This window comes from Ixodes scapularis, unplaced genomic scaffold, assembly GCF_016920785.2.
Source record: "Ixodes scapularis isolate PalLabHiFi unplaced genomic scaffold, ASM1692078v2 PGA_scaffold8__174_contigs__length_109621045, whole genome shotgun sequence".
In the NCBI taxonomy this organism is placed as follows: domain Eukaryota; kingdom Metazoa; phylum Arthropoda; class Arachnida; order Ixodida; family Ixodidae; genus Ixodes; species Ixodes scapularis.
In genome coordinates, this window is record NW_024609883.1 from 71,790,672 (window position 1) to 71,812,827 (window position 22,156).

Consider the following 22,156-nt stretch of genomic DNA (forward strand, 5'->3'; position numbering starts at 1 on the left):
AATGACTGCAGCGTCGGCGTTAGCGGAGAAGCATTTAGACCAAACTGGAGCAAGCTGAGTATACAATTAGCGTCCCGGAACAGAAATGTCCGGCGTGAGCTTTAAGAAACAGTCTATAAAAGCACGCCATGTAAGTATAGGAATACTGGTTTATTTTTCACTTGTCTCTGACTTGTAGCATGCCCAAAATGTGAAAATAATCAACGGCACATATGGAGGCACACCGCTTCTCCCACTTGCACAAATTGCAATGCGAACCATGCTGAGGATGGAGATTCAGTCACTGCAATCCACTGCGATGGCTTCAATTTCTACACGGGCGTCCTGTAAGGTACAACAAATTTAAAGTTGGGAACATGTCTACCTTTATTTGATTATAGAAAACAAGCTAGCATATTAGTTGCAATCACAAGTGGGAAAACAAATTTCACAATGAACGAAAGCTGGTAGATTTTAATATCATTGCGACAGAAGACATAGCGATGTCCCTTAAAGGGAAGCTGAAGAGGTCCTTGGAATATGAACAAACAGTAGAAGTTGTAATCTGACGTAAGCTGTCTTAAGTTTTATTTCGATCTTGTTAGTAGGAGCGTCGCAATAGTCAATTAAAATTTGGACATAGACTCGCCCGTTGCCGCGCGCCAACGGTACAAAAGCGCGAGAGCGTAGAGAAAAACTAGCAGAAGTGACGTCATCAGCGAGGTCAGGTGACCCTTGCTTGCCACTAAGCTGACTCGGGGATGCCGTCAATGAGGTCTCGACACTCCGGGTAGGTAAAATACGGCAGAGACGACCTCCAGATGCCCAACGGCAGTCGCTGCCTGTATTTTTCAAAATGAATGCGGTTTACATTTAAAAATATGCGGTTTACATTTAAAAGAATAAAAATAGGTGCTATCATTAAGAATTATAACTTTTTTTTTGTGCCGCACTGCCCAAGGTAAGTGCGACAGCTGAACATAGATTTCTTAAAAAATGCTTCAGCTTCCCTTTAATTTACTTCCCATTTTTCAACTATGCAGTGCGGCACAAAAAAAAAAAGTTATAATTCTTAATGATAGCACCTGTTTTAATTCTACATAGAATGAGTTTCGACTAGATTAAAAAACAAACAAAACAGAAGACACGAATCCTTCACCTCATTAAATATAACAGCAGTGTCCGGCCAGTTTTCTTGAGACATGTATACTTCTTCCTAACTCTAGCGGCTTCTTCATTTTCATTTGTTTAAGAAATCTAAGACTCTATACTTAAACGTGTGATCATCACACCGAAATGTCACTGTCTAGATATGCGATCCTTCATGTGACAGAAATAAATGTGTAACTTAGCTCGTCCGGTATGACTCGTAACCAAATAATTGAAATAGAAGCAAGCAAAAATAATGATAATTTATTTTAAGGCCCTCTAGCCAGTGACAACTTAAGGAACAAAGGGCGTGGCTTGTTAATTTCACGCTCCTTGCTATGCGATTCATATTTCTGCGTTTTTCGTTGACTAATAGCGCTAAGTGGCTGCAGAGCAATCATTAGATGACCAGGATTCCGCACGCCCTGCATCTTTTGAGTTATCACTAGCTCTATGCGCTAGAGTTGTTCATTTGGCTGCAAAGCTGTATACAAAATATTGGAGTCGATAAGCGCGCAAATAAGTAAATAAATAAATAAAAATGAGATGCGAATGCGTGTTTCTTGTTTGCCTCATTTTGGAGATGAACAAAATACGTATTGCATAATCGACCTATTGCAGAAACGAATCACACTTCTCACAAATGTAAGCTTTCATGCTTTCCTACCGCGAGCTCGAAGGCCAATAACCGACCCTCTTTTAATATTTTTAGAAAGTGAGGAGAAACAGCGGCATCGTACCCAACCAACGGCCATGCTGTTCCGTTGGCTCCCCCATATCACTCCCCTAAATCGCGCTCCTCATTGGCCTTTCTCAATGGCATTCCTTAGAGGAACTTCCCATTGGATTTTTTACTGATAATCCCAGGGGCCCCAAAAGACCTCGTCACTCAGCATCACCCCTTGACACAATCAAAGACCACCATAAATTGTTCTTGTCACTAGTCATCCCCAATTAACCACATTACTCGGGCCCATCACCTGCCCTCCTCGACAGCACACTAGCCATCCTCATTCGGAACCCTCAATTAATCTCATAAATGTTCATCCTCGTGAATTATGTTCAACTGTTTTCTCATTAGTATTAAGCTACCATTCTCACGGGTTAACTCCACCGGCCAGCCCTAATGGTCATCCTCAATTGTTATCTTCAATGGCCCACTAACTGGCCATCCTCACATACCATTTTCATTTACCATCATTACTGACCATCTTTACGGCCAAATTCTCCATAGCACCATCTATTTTCTTCTTCTACAAGTTAACCTCAATGGCCATCCTTAACAACGCTCATCCCTCAATCCACATCACTACACTCACTGACAATCCTGAGGCTTTCCTCCCCTACCCTCTTCAACAACCATCTCTAATAGTTCTTACTGTGTGTTCTCATTACCGGCGAACATTATTAAAGGACAATCAGTAATTGGTGCTCAGAGTTATTGGCAAGGCTGTGCATGCAAGGCCTCTCGAAACTGTGTTTTACATCACACGCTATTGTCACAATTTACCAGCTGAAGTCTCGCCACCTGGAACGCCACTCGTGCAGGGGGCTCTTCTGGGAAAACTACGAACAGAAACAAAAAAGGCATAAAACCTAAATTAAGTTACTCGTAAAATAAACGACGCCGAAAGCAAATATATATACTGTAAACAACTTAATTTTTGCGAATGTCGCGAATCGCCTACAATTCGCGAAAAACAGGTCCCGCGAACAATTCCAGTAAAATGTAAACACATTAGATTTTATATTGAGATCCTACCACTTCGCGAAAATTAAAACCCGCGAAATATTCTAAAACTTAAGCTTTAACCTAAATCCCGAAATATTAAGCCCGCGAAAAATAAGTCGTTTACAGTATATATATATATATATATATATATATATATATATATATAAAGGTTTTTTTTTTTTTTTTTCTAAGCTTAACAGATTTGTTTAAAGAAAGCCGTGAAAGTTACACTTATGCCGCTTATGGAAGTGAGTTATACGGCCAGGGGACATAGATGTCCTATTCCAGCCCTGTTCCAGTCCTCGTCCTCTCTGTTTTATACTTTCAAGTTTTGTACCAGCACTCTCGTTTTCAATTGTAAGGGACATATTATAGGGGGCTAATCGTAACGATCAGTCATCTGATTAACTAAAATTCGTTAATTAATTTTTTAATTAACGAACATAGACATATGGTTCCAATTAGGAACTTGCTGAGCGTCATCAAAAACCACTAAATCAGTCATTTTCAGAAAGACTTTCGGCGCGTGAGAAGCGTAGTATTGTACTAAAGTTACCACTCGTGGAGCAGGTACAAGGCTGAGGCTAGATAAGAGACGGAAAAATCGCGCAGGCGCCTTATCGCAACCGCTAGCTTTGTACCTGCTCCACGAGTGGAAACTTTAGTGCACTACTACGCTTCTCACGCGCTCAAAGACTTTCTGAAAATGACTGACTTAGTGGTTTTCGATGACGCTGAGCAAGTTCCTAATTGGAAACATATGTCTATTTTTATTAATTAAAAAGTTCATTAACAAATTTTAATTAACTAGTCGATTGATCGTTACGATTAGCCCCCTATAATATGTCCCCCCGGCCGTATAACTCACCTCCACAAGCGGCATAAGTGTAACTTTCACGGCTTTTTTTAAACGAATATGTTAAGCTTAAACAGAGACGCCCTGTATATATATATATATATATATATATATATACATACATATAGGTGAAGTAAGGTAAATATAAAAAACAATGAACCGGAAAAAGTTAATAAGTCAAAGATGCGACCTTGCAATGTCTCTTGTATATATATATATATATATATATATATATATATATATATATATATAGAGAGAGAGAGAGAGAGAGAGAGAATTGAACGCTTTTAGATGAAACCGAGTTTCATCCCAGAAATAACTCCTAAACAGAGGTAATAAAATTCGCGGCAATCCCGTTTTTTTTTGTTTTTTTTTAATTCCGGACTCAAGTTTACTGCATACGAAATATTTATTCACAGTTAATACCCGTATTTCTTTAGTCCTAGTGCCAATGCAAAACAATGTTTCAGTAAAAAAAGATATGAAAGCCGTTTACAACTCTTTTACTCTGTTGCCCAAATATTGATTTATTCCGAGCTACTCAAGGCTAATTCTGTCACTGCAGCAGCTGGAGTGTCTTTCTCAAGCTGGATTCTGATCGGGGATCCAAAACTTCACCAAGTAGTTTAAGCGGAAGGCCCATGTATGGCAGAAAACACACCGAAACGGATCATGCTTTAAGTTTGGGAAGCACTGTACGAGGAGAAACAGAACTAAGAATAAGCTTCAAGTGCAGAAACCAAAGGCGGTCAGTTTTGACGTCATAGGCAGCACCCTCTCGTTTTCAGACCCCCTTAAAACTCCAGTATTTTGGGGAGACCGCTTGGAGTATTTGGGAAGGACCGTAATAACGAATAACAGGGAACTTTAGCCGCTTGACCAGCGCTCCAAAAACCATTGAAATGAACTGACCACGTTTTACCTACAGGGTTCCGTGTTTTCGAAGTGTGCTTTTCTTTGAATTCAAGATTTTTTTTTTTTTTTTTATTTTAAACCCGTTAGAATTTATTGCCGTCTTTCGTTCGGACGGTCGTGGTTTGGACTGGACTGGACCGGACTGGGCTAAGGTGCCTTCATGTGCGTTTTGCGCCCTATATAGACTGGACTGGTTTGGGGGTGCCGCATTGCTGTTCCCGCCGTGCTCTTCCACTCCGTTTGTTGGTTCGTCACGTCCGCTTTCCCTCTTACAAGGAGGAAAGAGATTTCTCGCAGGCTTCTAATGACTCGCCGCGGGAGCGAGAAAGGGAGGGATTCTGCGGCCTCATGGCTCCCGCGCCGTAGGGGCTGTCGCGTACACAACGTACGCGACAACGTAAAACCGAGGCACAGCAACCAAGCCGTTTGCGCAAGACCGCCGGTACCCGGAAGGAAAGATTGACCCTTCAAAGGCTGCAGTATCCGGACCGTAGGCGGCGATCAAGGCAAGCTAAGTGCTAATGCACTTTGTCGACTCGTAGCGAGAGCGACAACTTTGGCATCAGTTCTTTTTTTTTTTTTTTTTAGTTTTTGTCGGAATTGCAAAGTTGGGTGGCCAACCAAAAAATCTTTGAATACTCATTGGAAGCACAATTTGCAATTTGTGCTGGGAGACAGGACATTATTGGTTGCCGCGAGGCTGACGGACTGCAAATTTTACAGAATGACGCCGATCTATGGTGATCGAGCTCTAATTTCATGAGATTATATGGATCTGGCTAGTGTTACGCTATCTTATTTTTTTTGTCTGGCTTTTTTTTTACTTTTTAGTTATTACATTTTTTAGAGAATCTTAACTTTTTAGTTACGACACTTTTCATAGATTTCGACCTTGTTTCTTGTTGCTAAAGTTGAAGCTTGGGCGAGTTGGTATGACATACTTTAAGAGATAAAAACAGCGCAGAAAGACAATGGACCTGATGAAGGAAGAGACAAACACAGCGCTGTTTTCGCCACGCGAAAAAGAAATGAAAAAAAAAAGCTTCATTTTTTTTTCTTCCTTTTGCCGCTAGGAGATGAAAGTCGGGACTTCTCGCTTCCCGTCCGCTCTTTCCGCACAAAAAGAGCGAAAACAGCAGCCCTGACGCCCCGACAAGAATTGCGCGACGGAGGGAGTATTATCATGTAGTATGCTTGAAAGACTTGTTTTCAAACATTCCTCGCGTTGTGCGAAGTCCTAATTTCGCAGTATCCAGCTGCTACGCGTGAAATTAAATGGTTCTAGAAATGTCTACGGCACTCCCCCACTTACCTCACGGACCTCTGGTGGCAGTCGTCTGTGGCATCGACGACGACATCCACGAAGGCTATAAGAATAAACCATACCTCCGTCCTTAGGCATGTGACAGCACTATTCCACTGGCATTGCACGGCCGTGCTGTAGCTATCGCTTTCGTTTCTTCGCACATAATGGGCGAAAAATACAACCTTTTAATGCGAAAGCATTAACTGACTCAGGGAGCGAGCTGACGTCATCAGTGTGAAGCGCGAAAACGACATATAGTTTCCTTCGGTTCCATTGGCTGGCGCGCGTCGACGGGGCTCCCATTGGCGGCTGCGCTCGTCAGTTTCCACGACCGCTCACCCCATGGCGCTGCGTGTTCATCACAGCGGAGGGTCCGAGATCACCAGGGGAGCACACGCGCCGACCGTCGACGAAAAGTACGCAGCAGACGAAAACGGTAGCGGACGAGCGGCTTGCATGTTTTCGCATTCACAACTCATACGGAATATATGCTTAGGTGTACCTAGATCTTTTTTGTGATATCAAAGCGTTTTTGTTTGTTTTTTCAATTTACACTCGGAGTAAATCTTGTTCATTTCTGCCGCTTCCTTTAGGTCTGCCAGATAGACAGTGCACTTCACCACTGAAACAAAATTTAGGCAAGTGTTGTGAGCTTCACTTCGCTCCCAACAAAACACAGAAAGAAATTATATTCCTTCACCGCAAAAACGTAAATCTCCACACACACATACAAAAAAAAATTGACAAGAATGTTGAAATTCCCTGCCCACATCTGAACACCAGTGATATTTAAAGTCTAGAACACTTGACAAAAAAAAAAATAAGGCCCCCGCCAATTTTCGACTCGATTTACCTTTGCCATCTTCGGAGTTTCTGCCTTGCTGATATAATCACAAAGAGAGGCCTCCAGGTTCCGCCTGAAGTGCGCGCGAGCAGCCAGAGCACGACGGAAGGCATGAAAGTCGTGCTGTAGGCCGGGCATTCAAATGATACGCCCCACCGTTCTCACTCTGTTAGTGATTATGCGGAGCGCAAGGTCATCTGCTTCTTGAGCAGATGTTGCGATGATGTCAAAACGCCGAACTCTTGTTGACTGATTGAAAACAAGGAGTGGGTGGACTTCGATGCTAGATGCCTTGAGGTCTACCCACTATTTCTTTATCAGTCAGCCAATCAAAACTCGGCGTCGTACTGACGTCACCGCAACCCCTGCACAAGAAGTAGACAACTTTCTATTCGAATAGAGTTCAGAACTTACCGTTTTTGTAGCTCATTCTCCCCGCTTCCAACACCTTTCCAAGCTTCGTAAGGGCCTACCAAATGGTCAGAAAAAAAAAATTATCATCACCTCAAACAGCGAAATTAACAGTAGAGAATAAGGGATTCTTGGCCGAGTTTGTTTTATTCTTGCTCTGTCATGTTGACAAACAGTCATTTTGCGTTGTGGCAGTATCTGCGCTCATTTCTAAATCACTCTATACAGCGCTCAAGTTAGTCTGCTTTTTGCGCCGCCTCGTGCATTTATTTACCCTCCAGAAGAGCTAACGCGCGTTTGTGCCCCCCCCCCCCCCCTTCCCGACCTCAATTAGTGAGAGCACGAGCCTGGTTGCTTCGTCATTGTGGGTTTTCTGCGCGAATAATCTTTTAAATTAATGCAGAGGCCGCTGGTTTAGATTTGCCAAGTTTGACGTAAAATTGATGTTCCCTCTCGCTTTCGTTTGAAGTTTATGGAGAGATCGCCATTAGGCTCGTGCATATGGTCAAACGAACTCGTGTGGCGCAGCTCTAAATATTCACATAGCGGAACCCCTTGGTATAACGAGACACGAAGGCCCTTTCCTTCGACTGCTGCGCTCGCATCACTGTGCTGCCTTCTCTTTTTTTGCTACAAAATCAGTCCCGGAACCTAATGATCCCACCGTACAAGCGGGTAGAAAAAAAAAATAAAACAGTAAACAAAAAGTGAAAGACGTTTACAAATCTCTCCAACTCCAAATTAGATCGCACTCTTGAGGAGGAAGAGGGGACGGTATGCCCCTCCTCCTCCTCCTCTATTTCCTTCTCCTCGCCCCTCCTCCTTCTCCTCCGTACTCTCCCCTCATCCTCATCTGTACCCTCCCCTTCTCTTCCTCTATACCCTTCTTTCCTCCCGTAGTTTCCCCCTCTAAATTTAGCTGAAAAATTGACGCCACCTGACCTCAACACCAATTCGGTTTCCCCGCTGAATTTAGCGGGGAAAATGACATCCCATGATTTGGTGTCTCATGAGTTATGACCGAATTCAGTTTCTGTGCTAAATTTGGCGGGAAAATGGACGTTACATGACCTGAACAGCAATTCAACTGCCGCTTATTTTAGCGTGGTAATTCAGTTTCTCCGCTAGATTTAGCGGAAAAATTCAGTTTCACCAAGTATTGATTGATGTGGCGAAATTGTTAAGATTAAGACCGCTATCTCCACCTGACAGTCTAATGCCGGGGTCATATATGAGCTGAAAAGGAAGTGACAGAGCTGGGTTGACCACTTTCCATAACTTTGTGGGTTTGTTTATTAAAATGTTGGAGAGGTCACCAGTATAAAATTTGTTTTAGAATCAGTAATGGTGGTTATATATGTCCTAGCACACACATGGTAAGCATCCCACAAGACTGAATTGTCGACCGGCCACGGTTGAATGCGGGTCAGTGGAATAAAACGTTCGACTAAGTGGGTTAGCTTATTAATGTAGTAGCACTCTTCAGCCTCTTCACCAAGTTTTCTCGATACGCTCTCTGGCCTCAAATGCGCCGTGCGTAGGCGCGGCGCCTCCTCATACACAGAACGTCTGCATACGCACGACGTCCTAGAGGTCTTCCTTGAGGTCGTCCGAAAGATTTTCCTAAATGTCATCTTTGAAGTCGTCCTCCAGGACGTCACCTGAGAGAACGTCGTCATCATAAAGGTCATCACTGAGATCTCCCTAAAGGTTGTCAGATCGTTCTAGACGTCGTCTTTGACGTGACCCTCTAGGACGTCGTCACGACGTCGTCCTAGAGGTCGTCCTCGAGGTCGTTCTAGAGGTCGTCCTCAACGTTGTCCCAGCAAGCACATAAGCCTGCGCCGCGCATGCACGGAACGGCAGTAAGAACGCATTCACATTTGCGCCCAAGCTACGGAGCAATTATCGGCTTGAGATGAGCTAGTTTGGCCCATCATTGGGAGGTGTAGGAGGCAAATGAGGGGATGCCATGGGCCGAAAGCGGTCTGGGCGTGCTCCAGGGCGTCTTCACAAATTCGAATGTTGCCAACAAGAAGACGGGAATATTACCCTGGCGGTGGTCGCGAGAAACAAAATTAATAAGTGCGTCGGAGTAACTCTCGGTGACTGAAAATATGATGCCCGTGATGTTTCAATCACGGTCATCGAAATTTGTGGTGGAACAGCGCGACTAGCGGAACGATCGACATAATTCGCACGCCAGGCGCCGAGGGCCGGGATTCTGCCGTCCGAGCGGTAACACTCTGTGCGAGGAAAACAGAGTTCGAGAGGCACATTCGTTTCTTACATCTGTTTGCCTGATCATACTCGAAACAACACGTGCACCCTATTTTCAACCATAAAGAGTTACTACATTTAACCCTTGTGCTCTTACTATAACTGTTTCGTGCTACCACCGCTAGTGCATTCCTTCTGCCTTCTGGTTGGCCAAGAGCGCATGCCAAGCCCTCTGTCTGCGTCTGGTGCACGCCCTAGCTCTACCCGCTCCTCCCATTGACCAAACTCTCTCTATACACGGCTCTGCCGAGGCTGTGCAGGTCCAGATTTTCCAACTACACAAAATCTGTCGGCGCCAATGCCTTTGGATTCTCGCGACGTACGATGTATTTCATAGTAAAGCGTTTGACGTATGTGTTCTTCACGTAAACAGCAGAGAGTGGATGATTTTTTAGTCTTCAAGTAAACAGCGCCAGTCTCGCCGTCTAATCATAGTTTGGCGACGGTTAAAATGCTTTTGACACATTTATTATACTTAGACAAAAATATTTAGAGGCCCTGCATCTATAAGTTGATCCCAAAATTGGACAACTCGCCTATTTACTACGGCTGGGCACCTCATCGAATAACTTACCGATTAATCGATGAATGCTTTAATTGCGATTAATATTTTAACCATCCAATGGTAGAAATTTTATTAACAAAACAAAAGTAAAAATTCAACGCTTTCACTACGCAGACGTGGACGAGTACACCTGCATGAAGGTAAAATTTAGGAGAAATTTGTAACTCCAAAGATGTGGACAGGGTTATACGGGTGTCAGCCACTTCAACGTGGTGCGACTGTGCGTTTGGCGTAGCAGAGACTCTTAACAATCAAAGGCAGTTCGCTATTGCCGGAGAATACCAACAAACCCCTTTTGCGGCTGAAGTAATAATTTGCAATGTGGGTGTCTTGACTGTTCTCAACTGCACTTGAAGGTTGATTTAAAATTCGAAATTGAACATTGCACCGTTTATCACAGCAAAAACAAAACATGTAATTTTTACTTTAAAAAAAAATACTATGGACGAAATTGGAAAAAACCGACTAATCGATTAATTAATCGATTAAAGGGTGGCGATTATTCGAGCAAAATTTTGTAATCGATGCCCAGCTTCACTATTTATTGCAACGTACAGCCTGAGGACGACATAACGGGTTTCCCCTGGCCGACCCGAGATAAAAGAGTCATTTGTTATTTTGTTTTCTTTATAACGTTGTGGTGTCAGAAAGCGACGCATTTTTTTTTTTAGAAGTGTTAAGATAAACTCAAAGATAGTAGCACGCTGCAGGTTCTCGCAACAAAAAAATTATTACACTGCCGCTTTGGCGAGCCCTTAAACAAACATCCGAGAAGTTAGATAATTTTAATACGACAATTTTATACATTATTAAAAGGCCCCCCGAGAAGAAAAAAACAAGTTTTTAAAAAAGTCTGGTTGGAACACGCGTAAAGAAAAAAATTTACGCGAAACAAAAATTTTTGGACAATATTGACGGCGCGAAATTTATTTTACATGTTGAGTGGGCACAGTGGCAGCGCCGCCAGCAGGATGTCACTTAATCCACTTCTTCTGTCTATGCAGCTGTTGCTGCTTCTTGGTATCCCTTCCACGACCGGTCAGCACTACAAGCTCGTCAACGGCAATCTAACCTCTTTGTCATGTCTGCAAGATTTGGCCAACACGAGGAATCGGTTTATCTACAAAGAAGCGCCTCCCTTTTCGGAGTTTACCGTCCCTTGTATCGACGCGTCAGGCCTGGCCTTGGCATCATCATCATCATCTACAGTATTTTGGGAGCATATAAAGAAACGACCGTCGGCGGACGTCTTCAGTGGGCACAGTGGCAGGGCCGCCAACAGGATGTCACTTAATCCACTTCTTCTGTCTATGCAGCTGTTGCTGCTTCTTGGTATCCCTTCCACGACCGGTCAGCACTACAAGCTCGTCAACGGCAATCTAACCTCTTTGTCATGTCTGCAAGATTTGGCCAACACGAGGAATCGGTTTATCTACAAAGAAGCGCCTCCCTTTTCGGAGTTTACCGTCCCTTGTATCGACGCGTCAGGCCTGGCCTTGGCATCATCATCATCATCTACAGTATTTTGGGAGCATATAAAGAAACGACCGTCGGCGGACGTCTTCAGTGGGCACAGTGGCAGGGCCGCCAACAGGATGTCACTTAATCCACTTCTTCTGTCTATGCAGCTGTTGCTGCTTCTTGGTATCCCTTCCACGACCGGTCAGCACTACAAGCTCGTCAACGGCAATCTAACCTCTTCGTCATGTCTGCAAGATTTGGCCAACACGAGGAATCGGTTTATCTACAAAGAAGCGCCTCCCTTTTCGGAGTTTACCGTCCCTTGTATCGACGCGTCAGGCCTGGCCTTGGCATCATCATCACCATCTACAGTATTTTGGGAGCATATAAAGAAACGACCGTCGGCGGACGTCTTCCGTGGGCACAGTGGCAGGGCCGCCAACAGGATGTCACTTAATCCACTTCTTCTGTCTATGCAGCTGTTGCTGCTTCTTGGTATCCCTTCCACGACCGGTCAGCACTACAAGCTCGTCAACGGCAATCTAACCTCTTTGTCATGTCTGCAAGATTTGGCCAACACGAGGAATCGGTTTATCTACAAAGAAGCGCCTCCCTTTTCGGAGTTTACCGTCCCTTGTTTCGACGCGTCAGGCCTGGCCTTGGCATCATCATCATCATCTACAGTATTTTGGGAGCATATAAAGAAACGACCGTCGGCGGACGTCTTCAGTGGGCACAGTGGCAGGGCCGCCAACAGGATGTCACTTAATCCACTTCTTCTGTCTATGCAGCTGTTGCTGCTTCTTGGTATCCCTTCCACGACCGGTCAGCACTACAAGCTCGTCAACGGCAATCTAACCTCTTCGTCATGTCTGCAAGATTTGGCCAACACGACGAATCGGTTTATCTACAAAGAAGCGCCTCCCTTTTCGGAGTTTACCGTCCCTTGTATCAACGCGTCAGGCCTGGCCTTGGCATCATCATCATCATCTACAGTATTTTGGGAGCATATAAAGAAACGACCGTCGGCGGACGTCTTCAGTGGACACAGTGGCAGGGCCGCCAACAGGATGTCACTTAATCCACTTCTTCTGTCTATGCAGCTGTTGCTGCTTCTTGGTATCCCTTCCACGACCGGTCAGCACTACAAGCTCGTCAACGGCAATCTAACCTCTTCGTCATGTCTGCAAGATTTGGCCAACACGACGAATCGGTTTATCTACAAAGAAGCGCCTCCCTTTTCGGAGTTTACCGTCCCTTGCATCGACGCGTCAGGCCTGGCCTTGGCATCATCATCATCATCTACAGTATTTTGGGAGCATATAAAGAAACGACCGTCGGCGGACGTCTTCAGTGGGCACAGTGGCAGGGCCGCCAACAGGATGTCACTTAATCCACTTCTTCTGTCTATGCAGCTGTTGCTGCTTCTTGGTATCCCTTCCACGACCGGTCAGCACTACAAGCTCGTCAACGGCAATCTAACCTCTTCGTCATGTCTGCAAGATTTGGCCAACACGACGAATCGGTTTATCTACAAAGAAGCGCCTCCCTTTTCGGAGTTTACCGTCCCTTGTATCAACGCGTCAGGCCTGGCCTTGGCATCATCATCATCATCTACAGTATTTTGGGAGCATATAAAGAAACGACCGTCGGCGGACGTCTTCAGTGGGCACAGTGGCAGGGCCGCCAACAGGATGTCACTTAATCCACTTCTTCTGTCTATGCAGCTGTTGCTGCTTCTTGGTATCCCTTCCACGACCGGTCAGCACTACAAGCTCGTCAACGGCAATCTAACCTCTTCGTCATGTCTGCAAGATTTGGCCAACACGACGAATCGGTTTATCTACAAAGAAGCGCCTCCCTTTTCGGAGTTTACCGTCCCTTGCATCGACGCGTCAGGCCTGGCCTTGGCATCATCATCATCATCTACAGTATTTTGGGAGCATATAAAGAAACGACCGTCGGCGGACGTCTTCAGTGGGCACAGTGGCAGGGCCGCCAACAGGATGTCACTTAATCCACTTCTTCTGTCTATGCAGCTGTTGCTGCTTCTTGGTATCCCTTCCACGACCGGTCAGCACTACAAGCTCGTCAACGGCAATCTAACCTCTTCGTCATGTCTGCAAGATTTGGCCAACACGACGAATCGGTTTATCTACAAAGAAGCGCCTCCCTTTTCGGAGTTTACCGTCCCTTGCATCGACGCGTCAGGCCTGGCCTTGGCATCATCATCATCATCTACAGTATTTTGGGAGCATATAAAGAAACGACCGTCGGCGGACGTCTTCAGTGGGCACAGTGGCAGGGCCGCCAACAGGATGTCACTTAATCCACTTCTTCTGTCTATGCAGGTCAGTAAATACAACGTCTCTATGTTTCGATCTGATGATAGATGCCTTGTCCTGCTGCTGTGCCCAAGCAGTGTGTTTTGTGTTTTTGTTTTATTGTGCCAAGTTGTTACTATTGCTTGCTGGGGACGTCGAATCTAACCCGGGTCCCCTCACGGAAGCTCAGGAACAGCTTATGTTGCAGAGTCTGGCTATTCTTCCTCAACTACAGGCGGGTCAAACAGAGCTTCTTAATGAGTTAAAGACAATAAAAAATAACCAGAACTCATTAGACAAAAAAATGGGAGAATTAACGAACAGACTTACGGCTGTCGAAGTCAATTTGGCTTCGCTACCACAGTTGCGGGTTGATATGGATCACCTTAATATCTCTACGAGCCATATGGCCGCGCAAATTAAGAGTCTATCCTCGCAGTGTGATAACCTCGAAAGTCAATCAAGGAGGTCGAATTTGATTTTTTATGGAATAACTGACTCCCCTGGCGAAACCTGGACTGCCTCGGAGACTAAAGTTGTCTCCCTTTGCCAGGAAGTTCTAGGCGTTGAAATTAATTCTTCGTTCTTTTAACCTGCGCATAGGCTGGGAGCTTTCAGAGCGAATCGTAACAGGCCTCTCATTGCGAAATTCTCATCATTTAAGCAGAAACAAGATATTTTGTCCCTTGGATCGAGGCTAAAGAACACTCCATTCTCACTTAGCGAGGATTTTTCACCTAAAATTCGAAGTGAACGCAAAATTCTTCTACAATTTGCAAAGTCAAAAGATTGCAGATTTCAACTCAAGTATAACCGCTTACATATTGGTGACCAATCCTTTTACGTTGATGCAGTCACTAGGTCCGTAAAAAATACTGCTGCCTGACAATCAAAAAGGCCTCGTCAGAATGTAGTCGCACCTCTTACTAATCTTATCGTTCTAAATGTAAATTGTAGAAGTATTAGAAACAAAACTGACGATCTTGCTGCTCCAATCTTGGTCACTGGTGCTAGCATTGTTATTGAGACGGAATCTTGGCTTGATCAGTCTATATCCGATTCGGAAGTTTTTCCAGTGCATTTCACAGTGTATCGTAAAGACAGGAATGTTTCAGGTGGTGGTGTTTTTTTGCTTATTCATGAAAGTTTAAAAAGCTGCAAGATTGATTTCAATGGCTTATCTTTTGAAACGGTTTGGTGCCGCGTCTACCTTGAAAATGGCAACTACCTTTCCGTAGGCTGTTTCTATAGGCCGCCAGCAAGTGATGCTAGCCCAGTTTTTTCTTTGTATAATGCTTTGTCAGTGGTCGAAGACGGTTTTGTTGTTATTGGTGGCGACTTTAATTTACCTGAAATCCAATGGATAGATCACCGGCCTTTAGCTGCTAGCTCTTCTGGTATATACGCAGCATTTATTAATCTCATTAACGACTACAGTCTTAAACAGTTTGTTAACGAGCCCAGGAGAATTTCTCCCAGCCGCTCGAGTCTGCTAGATTTTCTTTTCAGTAATTACGATTCGGCTATTACAGACAGTCATTCCTGGAATTAGTGACCATATGGCTGTGGTCGCTAATTTGGCTTGTTCTTTTAAACATGATTTTTCGTTTCGTCCTAAGAAAGTGTACTTATTCGATAGGGGTGATTATACTGGCCTATCGAATAACCTAAGTTCATATTTTCCGGCTTTTAAAGAATTAAGCGTATCAGCTGACGTGCATTTATTGTGGAACATTTTTAAAACGAGATTATCAACCCTTGTTGAAACTTTCGTTCCATCTAGAATTCTTTCGTCCAAGCGACGTCGTGACAAACCATGGTTTAATCCTGAATTGCGCAGATTAACAAATAAAAATAAACGTGCCCTGAAACAATACCGCACACGCCATGACTCTGCATCTTACGGAAAATTAATTGAGATAGGAGCTGCCCTCAAGAATGCGATAACTTCGTCCCGAGCAAATTACTTCGCGACGCTAAATACTCAGCTTAAACAGAACCCGAAGGAGTTATGGAAGTTCATTCGATCAAATCGTAAGGATACCGTGGGCGTCCCACCTTTGAGTGTCGGTGGTGACATTGTCACCGATGACAACTTAAAGGCTGTCACTTTTAATAATTACTTTAGGTCTGTATTTTCGGATGTCATTACGTGTGATTATGATCATTCCGAAGTAACGGTTAATCCTGTGGTTCGCATGTCTGAAATTTATTTTGACGTGCATGGTATTTTTAAGCTTTTAACCAAAATAAAGCAAGGTTCAGCGTCTGGTCCCGATGATATCCCGAACACTGTTTTAAAGTCCTGTGCTGATGTTATCTCCCGTTACTTGACCATTATATTTACAGTGTCTTTGGAGACTGATGTATTACCACATGACTGGAAAACTGCAAATGTTGTCCCGATTCACAAGTCTGGTCCCAAAAATTTAGTCGTTAATTACAGGCCAATCTCTCTTACGAGTGAATCTTGTAAAGTCATGGAACACGTGATTTACACCAGTCTCATGAGTCACCTTGCCCAAATTAATTTTTTTACTCCAGCTCAGCATGGCTTCCGTTCTGGTTTATCCTGCGCTACTCAGTTAACTGAATTCTATCATGACTTGGCATAGTCATTCGATAGGGCAAAACAGGTCGACTGCATATTTTTAGATTTTAATAAGGTCTTTGATGTGGTTCCACATGCTCTCCTCATGTTTAAGCTTCGGAAACTAAACACTGATTCCAAAAAATTTTTTTTGGATAGGTGACTACTTAAGCTACAGGAAACAGTCTGTAGTAATTGATGAGATTTGGTCCCCGTCAGTCCAAGTTACATCTGGTGTCCCACAGGGATCGGTACTCGGACCTTTCCTGTTTTTAATTTTCATTAATGATCTGGTCGAAAAAGTTTCTTCTAAAATAAGATTATATGCCGATGATTGCGTTTTATACGCAGATGTTTCATGTAATGCTGACGCCCTTGTTTTTCAATGTGATTTGGACAGGATTGAAGCTTGGTGTTTTCAATGGCGTATGTCTTTGAATATATCGAAATGTGTCTATATCAGGTTCACAAGAAAAACGAATTTCTTCCCTTCTTCATACACCATGGGTGGATTGCCCTTCATCCTTTTAAATGAAACTAAATATTTAGAAGTTATTTTTTCGTCAAATTTAAGTTGGAATAAACATGTTGACCATATAACCGCCAAGGCTAGTCGATCGCTAGGTTTCATTAAACGTAATGCCAGATTATAGATATTTGGTACTTACAAAAAAAGAAAAAATGACAGGCGCCTCGCCGGGTTTAATTTTTAATTCCTCACAGCACGATACAATCAAGTATGCAATTACGAACAAAACACGTTTCTATACATTTTACTTTTTTTTAGCGTTTTATAAGAAACAAGCACTATGCGGTTGTAGGGAACTTGCCTGTCGTGTCTCGGGAGAAATTCCGCCGGGAACCAAAGAGCCGGTCTCCTGGCTAATCCCAAGTTGGCCTGAGATATACATCGTGCTTCCAACTCGAATGGCACTTCTATTGGCAAGAAGAAAAAAATCCAATTGAAACAAAATCTTCAGCGCATTTAAGCTGTTGCTTAACGTGTGTCACATGTTCTTCTGGGCGTTCTCACGAACAGCTGTCAACCTGTCACTGTAATATCGCGTTGTTTTGAATCTATTAGTGGACGACGAGAGTATTGGTGCGAGTCAAGATTGAAAGAAGAATGAAAATGTAGGACGAAGACAACGCAACCGTATCTTCCAACTAGCAATGTTGGAAGATCTGGTTGTGTCGTCTTCGTCCTACTGTTTATTCTTTCTTGATTTTACTCCGAATGAAATCATAGATATCGTAATGCTTTAACTTCTTACCAAACACTATCTTGAGGGAGTGGTGTTACAGCGAAGGTTCCCAATTTACGCTGCCGAACCAGTGCTTGCTTTGTTTTTAGTTTTCTTTTTCTTTTTTTTTTTTTTTTTGCGGACGAGTATTGCGCTTGCCAACATGCGCACTGCTAAACGCGAGAACTGTTCTCAATTCTCTCAAGCCTGCCAAAAGAAACAAAAAAAAATTAAAGACCTTTACAAATCTCTGTAATGCGAAATTAAAGCGCACCGGCCTCTTGAGGAGAAGAAGGAGAGGTAACGGAGGGGATGGTATACCCCTCCCAGGCAGCATCAATTTGGCCAATCATTGATCAATGCCTGGCAATGTTCGTTTGGCCAGTGGCAATACAACGGCCAGCCATTGGCCGTTGAATGACCTTCCTCTGGCCATTGGCCAATGACCATTAGCCATCAGCCATCGGCCTGGCACGATGCATGGCCACTCGTTGGCTAAAAAACCATCGCGAGCCAATGGACAATGCTAGGCCAAAATCCGTGCAGCTTGGGCTCCTCCTCCTTGTTCCCTTCTCCTCTCTCTTCCTCCTCCTCCTCTCTCTCTCCCTCTCCCCTCCTCCTTCCCACATCATCTCCTCCTTCTTCTTCTTTCCTCCTCCTACGTACCTTCCACTCCTCCTCCGTACCCTCCCACCCAACTCCTTCGTACCCTCCCCTCCTCCTCCTCGATACCCTCCCCTCTTCCCACAGTTTCTCCGCTAGATCAAGTGACCTCAACAGCAGTTCGATTCCCCGCTAAATTTAGCGGGGAATTGAATAGGTGTGGAGGTCACGTGACGCCAATTTTCGCGCGTAACTTAGCGCGTTTACGCCGATGGCGACGCCGACTCCGCGAAGCACGTGAACGGGAGCCTAAGAGCTGCCCTCTAAAAAATAGGGTCAGCCATCTGGACACAGGAAATGGCATTATGCATGAACGCGCAAGACACCGCGTAAGATCTCACGAGTTGTTCTTATATCGAGGCGCTTATTAGCCACAATCACCTGGCGAGCTTTCTCGCTCGATCAAGTAATTGGTTATTCAAGTGCCATCCACCAGAGTGAAGTCGGGACATTAACATATTAAGTACGATCGAAAACATATGTTTTCGATCGTACGCAACCGTGACACCTCTTCTCTAGGCTCTTTTTCAACTCAGTTTTGCTTGTTTCAAAAGCTACATGCGTATGGTAATTTACCTTCTTGCTAAACACGTAGTTAGCCGATTACGGTGAAAAGTAGAAGGATGCCAGTAAATAACAAGAGCTTAGAATACGATTAGATATCAAAAGGTGGAATACGCGCAGGAACAATGAATATTGAACCCACATGCTCAATGTTGTTTCTGTACACATCCTAGTAGTTTCACGAGAAAAGTTCTTTGCCTAGGTTCTCAACATTTCGAAAAACCTGATCAAGCGTGTAAGCGTGCTGCGAAGCTGATGCCGATTGGTTGACGAGGGAGGTCAAGTGACCAGAGGGATAGGCGAGGAAGAGCTGGGGGGGGGGGGGGGGGGGGGGGGGAGGGGGGGGGGGATCCACCTGTGCGCACTGAGTGAGAGCAGTTCGAGAGTATGGAAGTCTCTGGAAGATCGCCCGGGTTGTCAGCCCTGCAATTGTGAAAATCAGGATATCGCTAAACGTTTATGACACTAGAGCGCTTCACGTACGCAACACAGTTGCCTAGCAATTTGCCACAAATATTTTTAAGTCTAATTATATTCCGAGCTACGTTTAATACCCTCTTTCTTCTATCACCCACCATAATTGGCTCACTTCGTGTATTGTAGAAAAATAAGCTCAAATATTTTTTTATCATTTTATCATATTTTTACCACCCAAAAAAATCCGTAAAAAACTACGAAATGCAGCCTTCGAGCACTAAATTGAGTGAACCATCCTTACCTGATCGGGTAGGACATTTTGCCGGATGATTTCAAGGAGATCACCTCACGAGTCATCTTCTACAGTTTATTCTCTACACCGACGCTTACTTGCCTTGACAATAAAAAAAGTACAATAGAATAATGACGCAGGTGATAGCAAAGCTTAGGGAAACGATAAAGTGTTAGATGATTTTGGCCGAAGATGTATATCTCTTGAGAAAGGTAATACGAACTAGATAAAAAATTATCAGTATCCTCAGATTAGAGGATGCGGGCCAAAGAAAGATAGGAATGTCGTAAAAGTATAACTGACGAGGTTCAAATAACTACGATTATATTGTTACCAATAGCGGCGGAAAAGCGAACACGTACGCGCTAAATGTAGTTGATCTCGTCGATGGCCAGGCAGGTGCAGTCTTTCCGACACACAAAGGCGGTGCCCTACATGTATGGGCTGTATTGGTCGCTTAGTACGAACTAGTGTGCCAAGATTTGAAAGTGATTTCAATTGCTCGATTGTGGCCACGTGGTTTTTGTTCCCCGTATGCAATACATGGTGCGAAGAGGAGACGAAAATGTCGATCGCCTGCAAGCGTCTCGGTCATACTTTTTGTTATCCCGTTTCCGGCTCGTCCTCATCAAGCAGCAGCAATTCTGTAAAGCGTTTAAAAAAGAAAAATGCCAGGCTTTATACACACACATATGTAGAATAATAGCGAGAACTGAAAAACTGGAGCAAATGACGTTTCATTACTACAACCTAGTTTTCCGATTTTTGTGCGCCAGATTTTGAAACGAAAGCAACCAACGTATCCGTGGGTGAAGATATATTTAAAACTTCTAACGGAAAAGTTCATATCTTGCAGCCTCTTGATTGTGAGATAATGAGAAGTGTCTGACTGAATTATTCCGCCTTTTCACATGATGAAACATAGGCCGATGAATTTGCGCAGCGAGGAAGAAATTTATAACCTTTGCACTTAATTTGTACTTTAAAGAGAATGACATGTTCCTCTTGGATTGATCAACTTATTTATCAAAACTGAGTGAAGACGTCCAATTTGTTGAAGGAATATTCCGCACCATAAAGAGAATATTCTCTAAAGTTTAGACTTACATGCGCTTTAGTCACATCCCTAAAATCCGTTTCTCAACATAAATGACGATACTTTGGTTTTTCTCAAATAGGAGGTTGTTAAACAATCCGCCGCTGTTTTTGTGTTACACGTTCTAACAAATTGGGTACGTTTGCTTTCCCACAATGGACAATTGGGAGAAACAATCGCCTAAATTTATGGAGGGAACTCGGCGAAAGGCGGGGCTGAAGACATATTTAGATCAAAAAAAAAAACAGCCTGCGCCGTGATGCGAATCATGAAGTTTCACGTGCTCACGTCACTATCATTTCACAGCACAGGTGATCTCTTTTTGTGAGTGGAAATGTATTTCCAGCCTCGTCTTTCCCTACGTAGACTCAGACGATTGGTTATCCCATGTACGTGCTTTGTTGAACCTGGAGGCGTAGTGGATTTTTTGTTTGTTTTTAGTGTACAGACTTTGAGAGCTCAGTTTGAGCAACAAAAGGTTGATATGCGTTATTAAAAACCCCAGAAGCTCCAGCAAAATAGCACAAGATTCATCTTTCCTCTCAGTTGTTCAAACCTATTTTGTATGTAAACAGACAGCGACTATGCATTGCTGCCTGGTTGTTAGCTGCACTACAAACGCGGTTATAGGAGGAGTATTTTTGTCCTTTGAATTGAACGGAAATCTCATTCTTGTAGTATCAATGTATTTGTGTACCTTTGACAAACCACCATCATAAATAAAATTAAACATGGGCGCCTTTCCCCACGTTGCCTTGTTCCCGCAGCACTGTGACATAATGTACGTTTTTGACAGGACGACAGTTGAAGCGGTATCATTTCCAATAAACTTTAGCATTCGGGTTATACAATTGAGATCACAGAGAAAATGTGCTCTGCAAGACCACCACGAATGAACCTTTGAAACACGCTCAAGCAGAGCATTTGCTTTCCAGCACGAAAATACGTCCTCCGCCGTTTTTTCAATGTAGCCGTCTTCTTGTCGTGACATTGGAGTGACGTCAGTTAGAGCCCCCAAGCTTGTTTTTCTAGGTGCTCTTTGCAGAGCTTTATGTGGCGATGCCGCGGGACGCCACTGGGCAGCCAATCATCATTTGGGCTCAGGAACTGTCTATCGGAGGTTTCATAAAAGATTGACAGTGACCTTAACCTTCAAAGTCTTGTGATGCATGAAATGCTTCATAGGGAATAAGTCCGGGAATTGATTGGACAATTGGCTGGTCATGTGAAGTATTCCCGCTAAATATAGCGGGGAAACTGAATGGTTGTATAGGTCACGTGACGTCAGGTCGCGTGACATCGATTTCCCCTGCTAAATTTAGCGGGGGAACTGGATTTGTGTGTGGATCGCAAAGCGTGAATTTTCCTGATAAATTTAGCCGGTAACTGAACTGGTGTATATGTCACGTGACGTCAATTTTCCGCTAAATTTAGCGTGGAAACTGATTTGATGTTATGGTCACGAGAC

The 22,156-nt window shown here is 43.9% G+C and overlaps 1 protein-coding gene across 1 annotated transcript; it reads right to left on the minus strand.

The window, feature by feature from the left end:
• Positions 1-151: 151 nt before the first annotated feature.
• Positions 152-19,288, minus strand: LOC115326204 (2-iminobutanoate/2-iminopropanoate deaminase). The gene is made up of 6 exons (XM_029987014.2): positions 19,239-19,288; positions 17,243-17,348; positions 7,196-7,250; positions 6,491-6,559; positions 2,639-2,694; positions 152-324 (listed from the first exon to the last, which is right to left on the minus strand). The coding sequence occupies exons 2-6, from the start codon at positions 17,321-17,323 to the stop codon at positions 277-279; spliced, it is 309 nt and encodes a 102-aa protein (XP_029842874.2). The 5' UTR covers positions 17,324-17,348; positions 19,239-19,288; the 3' UTR covers positions 152-276.
• Positions 19,289-22,156: the final 2,868 nt, after the last annotated feature.

Bases quoted from the DNA above. Each gene is read 5' to 3' on its own strand.
- LOC115326204 (XM_029987014.2), bottom strand. From the start codon at position 17,323: ATGTATATCTCAGGCCAACTTGGGATTAGCCAGGAGACCGGCTCTTTG. The intron at 6,560-7,195 runs GTAAGTTCTGAA...ATTTTGTTTCAG, and splicing joins GAGAATGAGCTACAAAAACG to TGGTGAAGTGCACTGTCTAT. The intron at 325-2,638 runs GTAAATTGTGAC...TGTACCTTACAG, and splicing joins AGGTGGCGAGACTTCAGCTG to GACGCCCGTGTAGAAATTGA.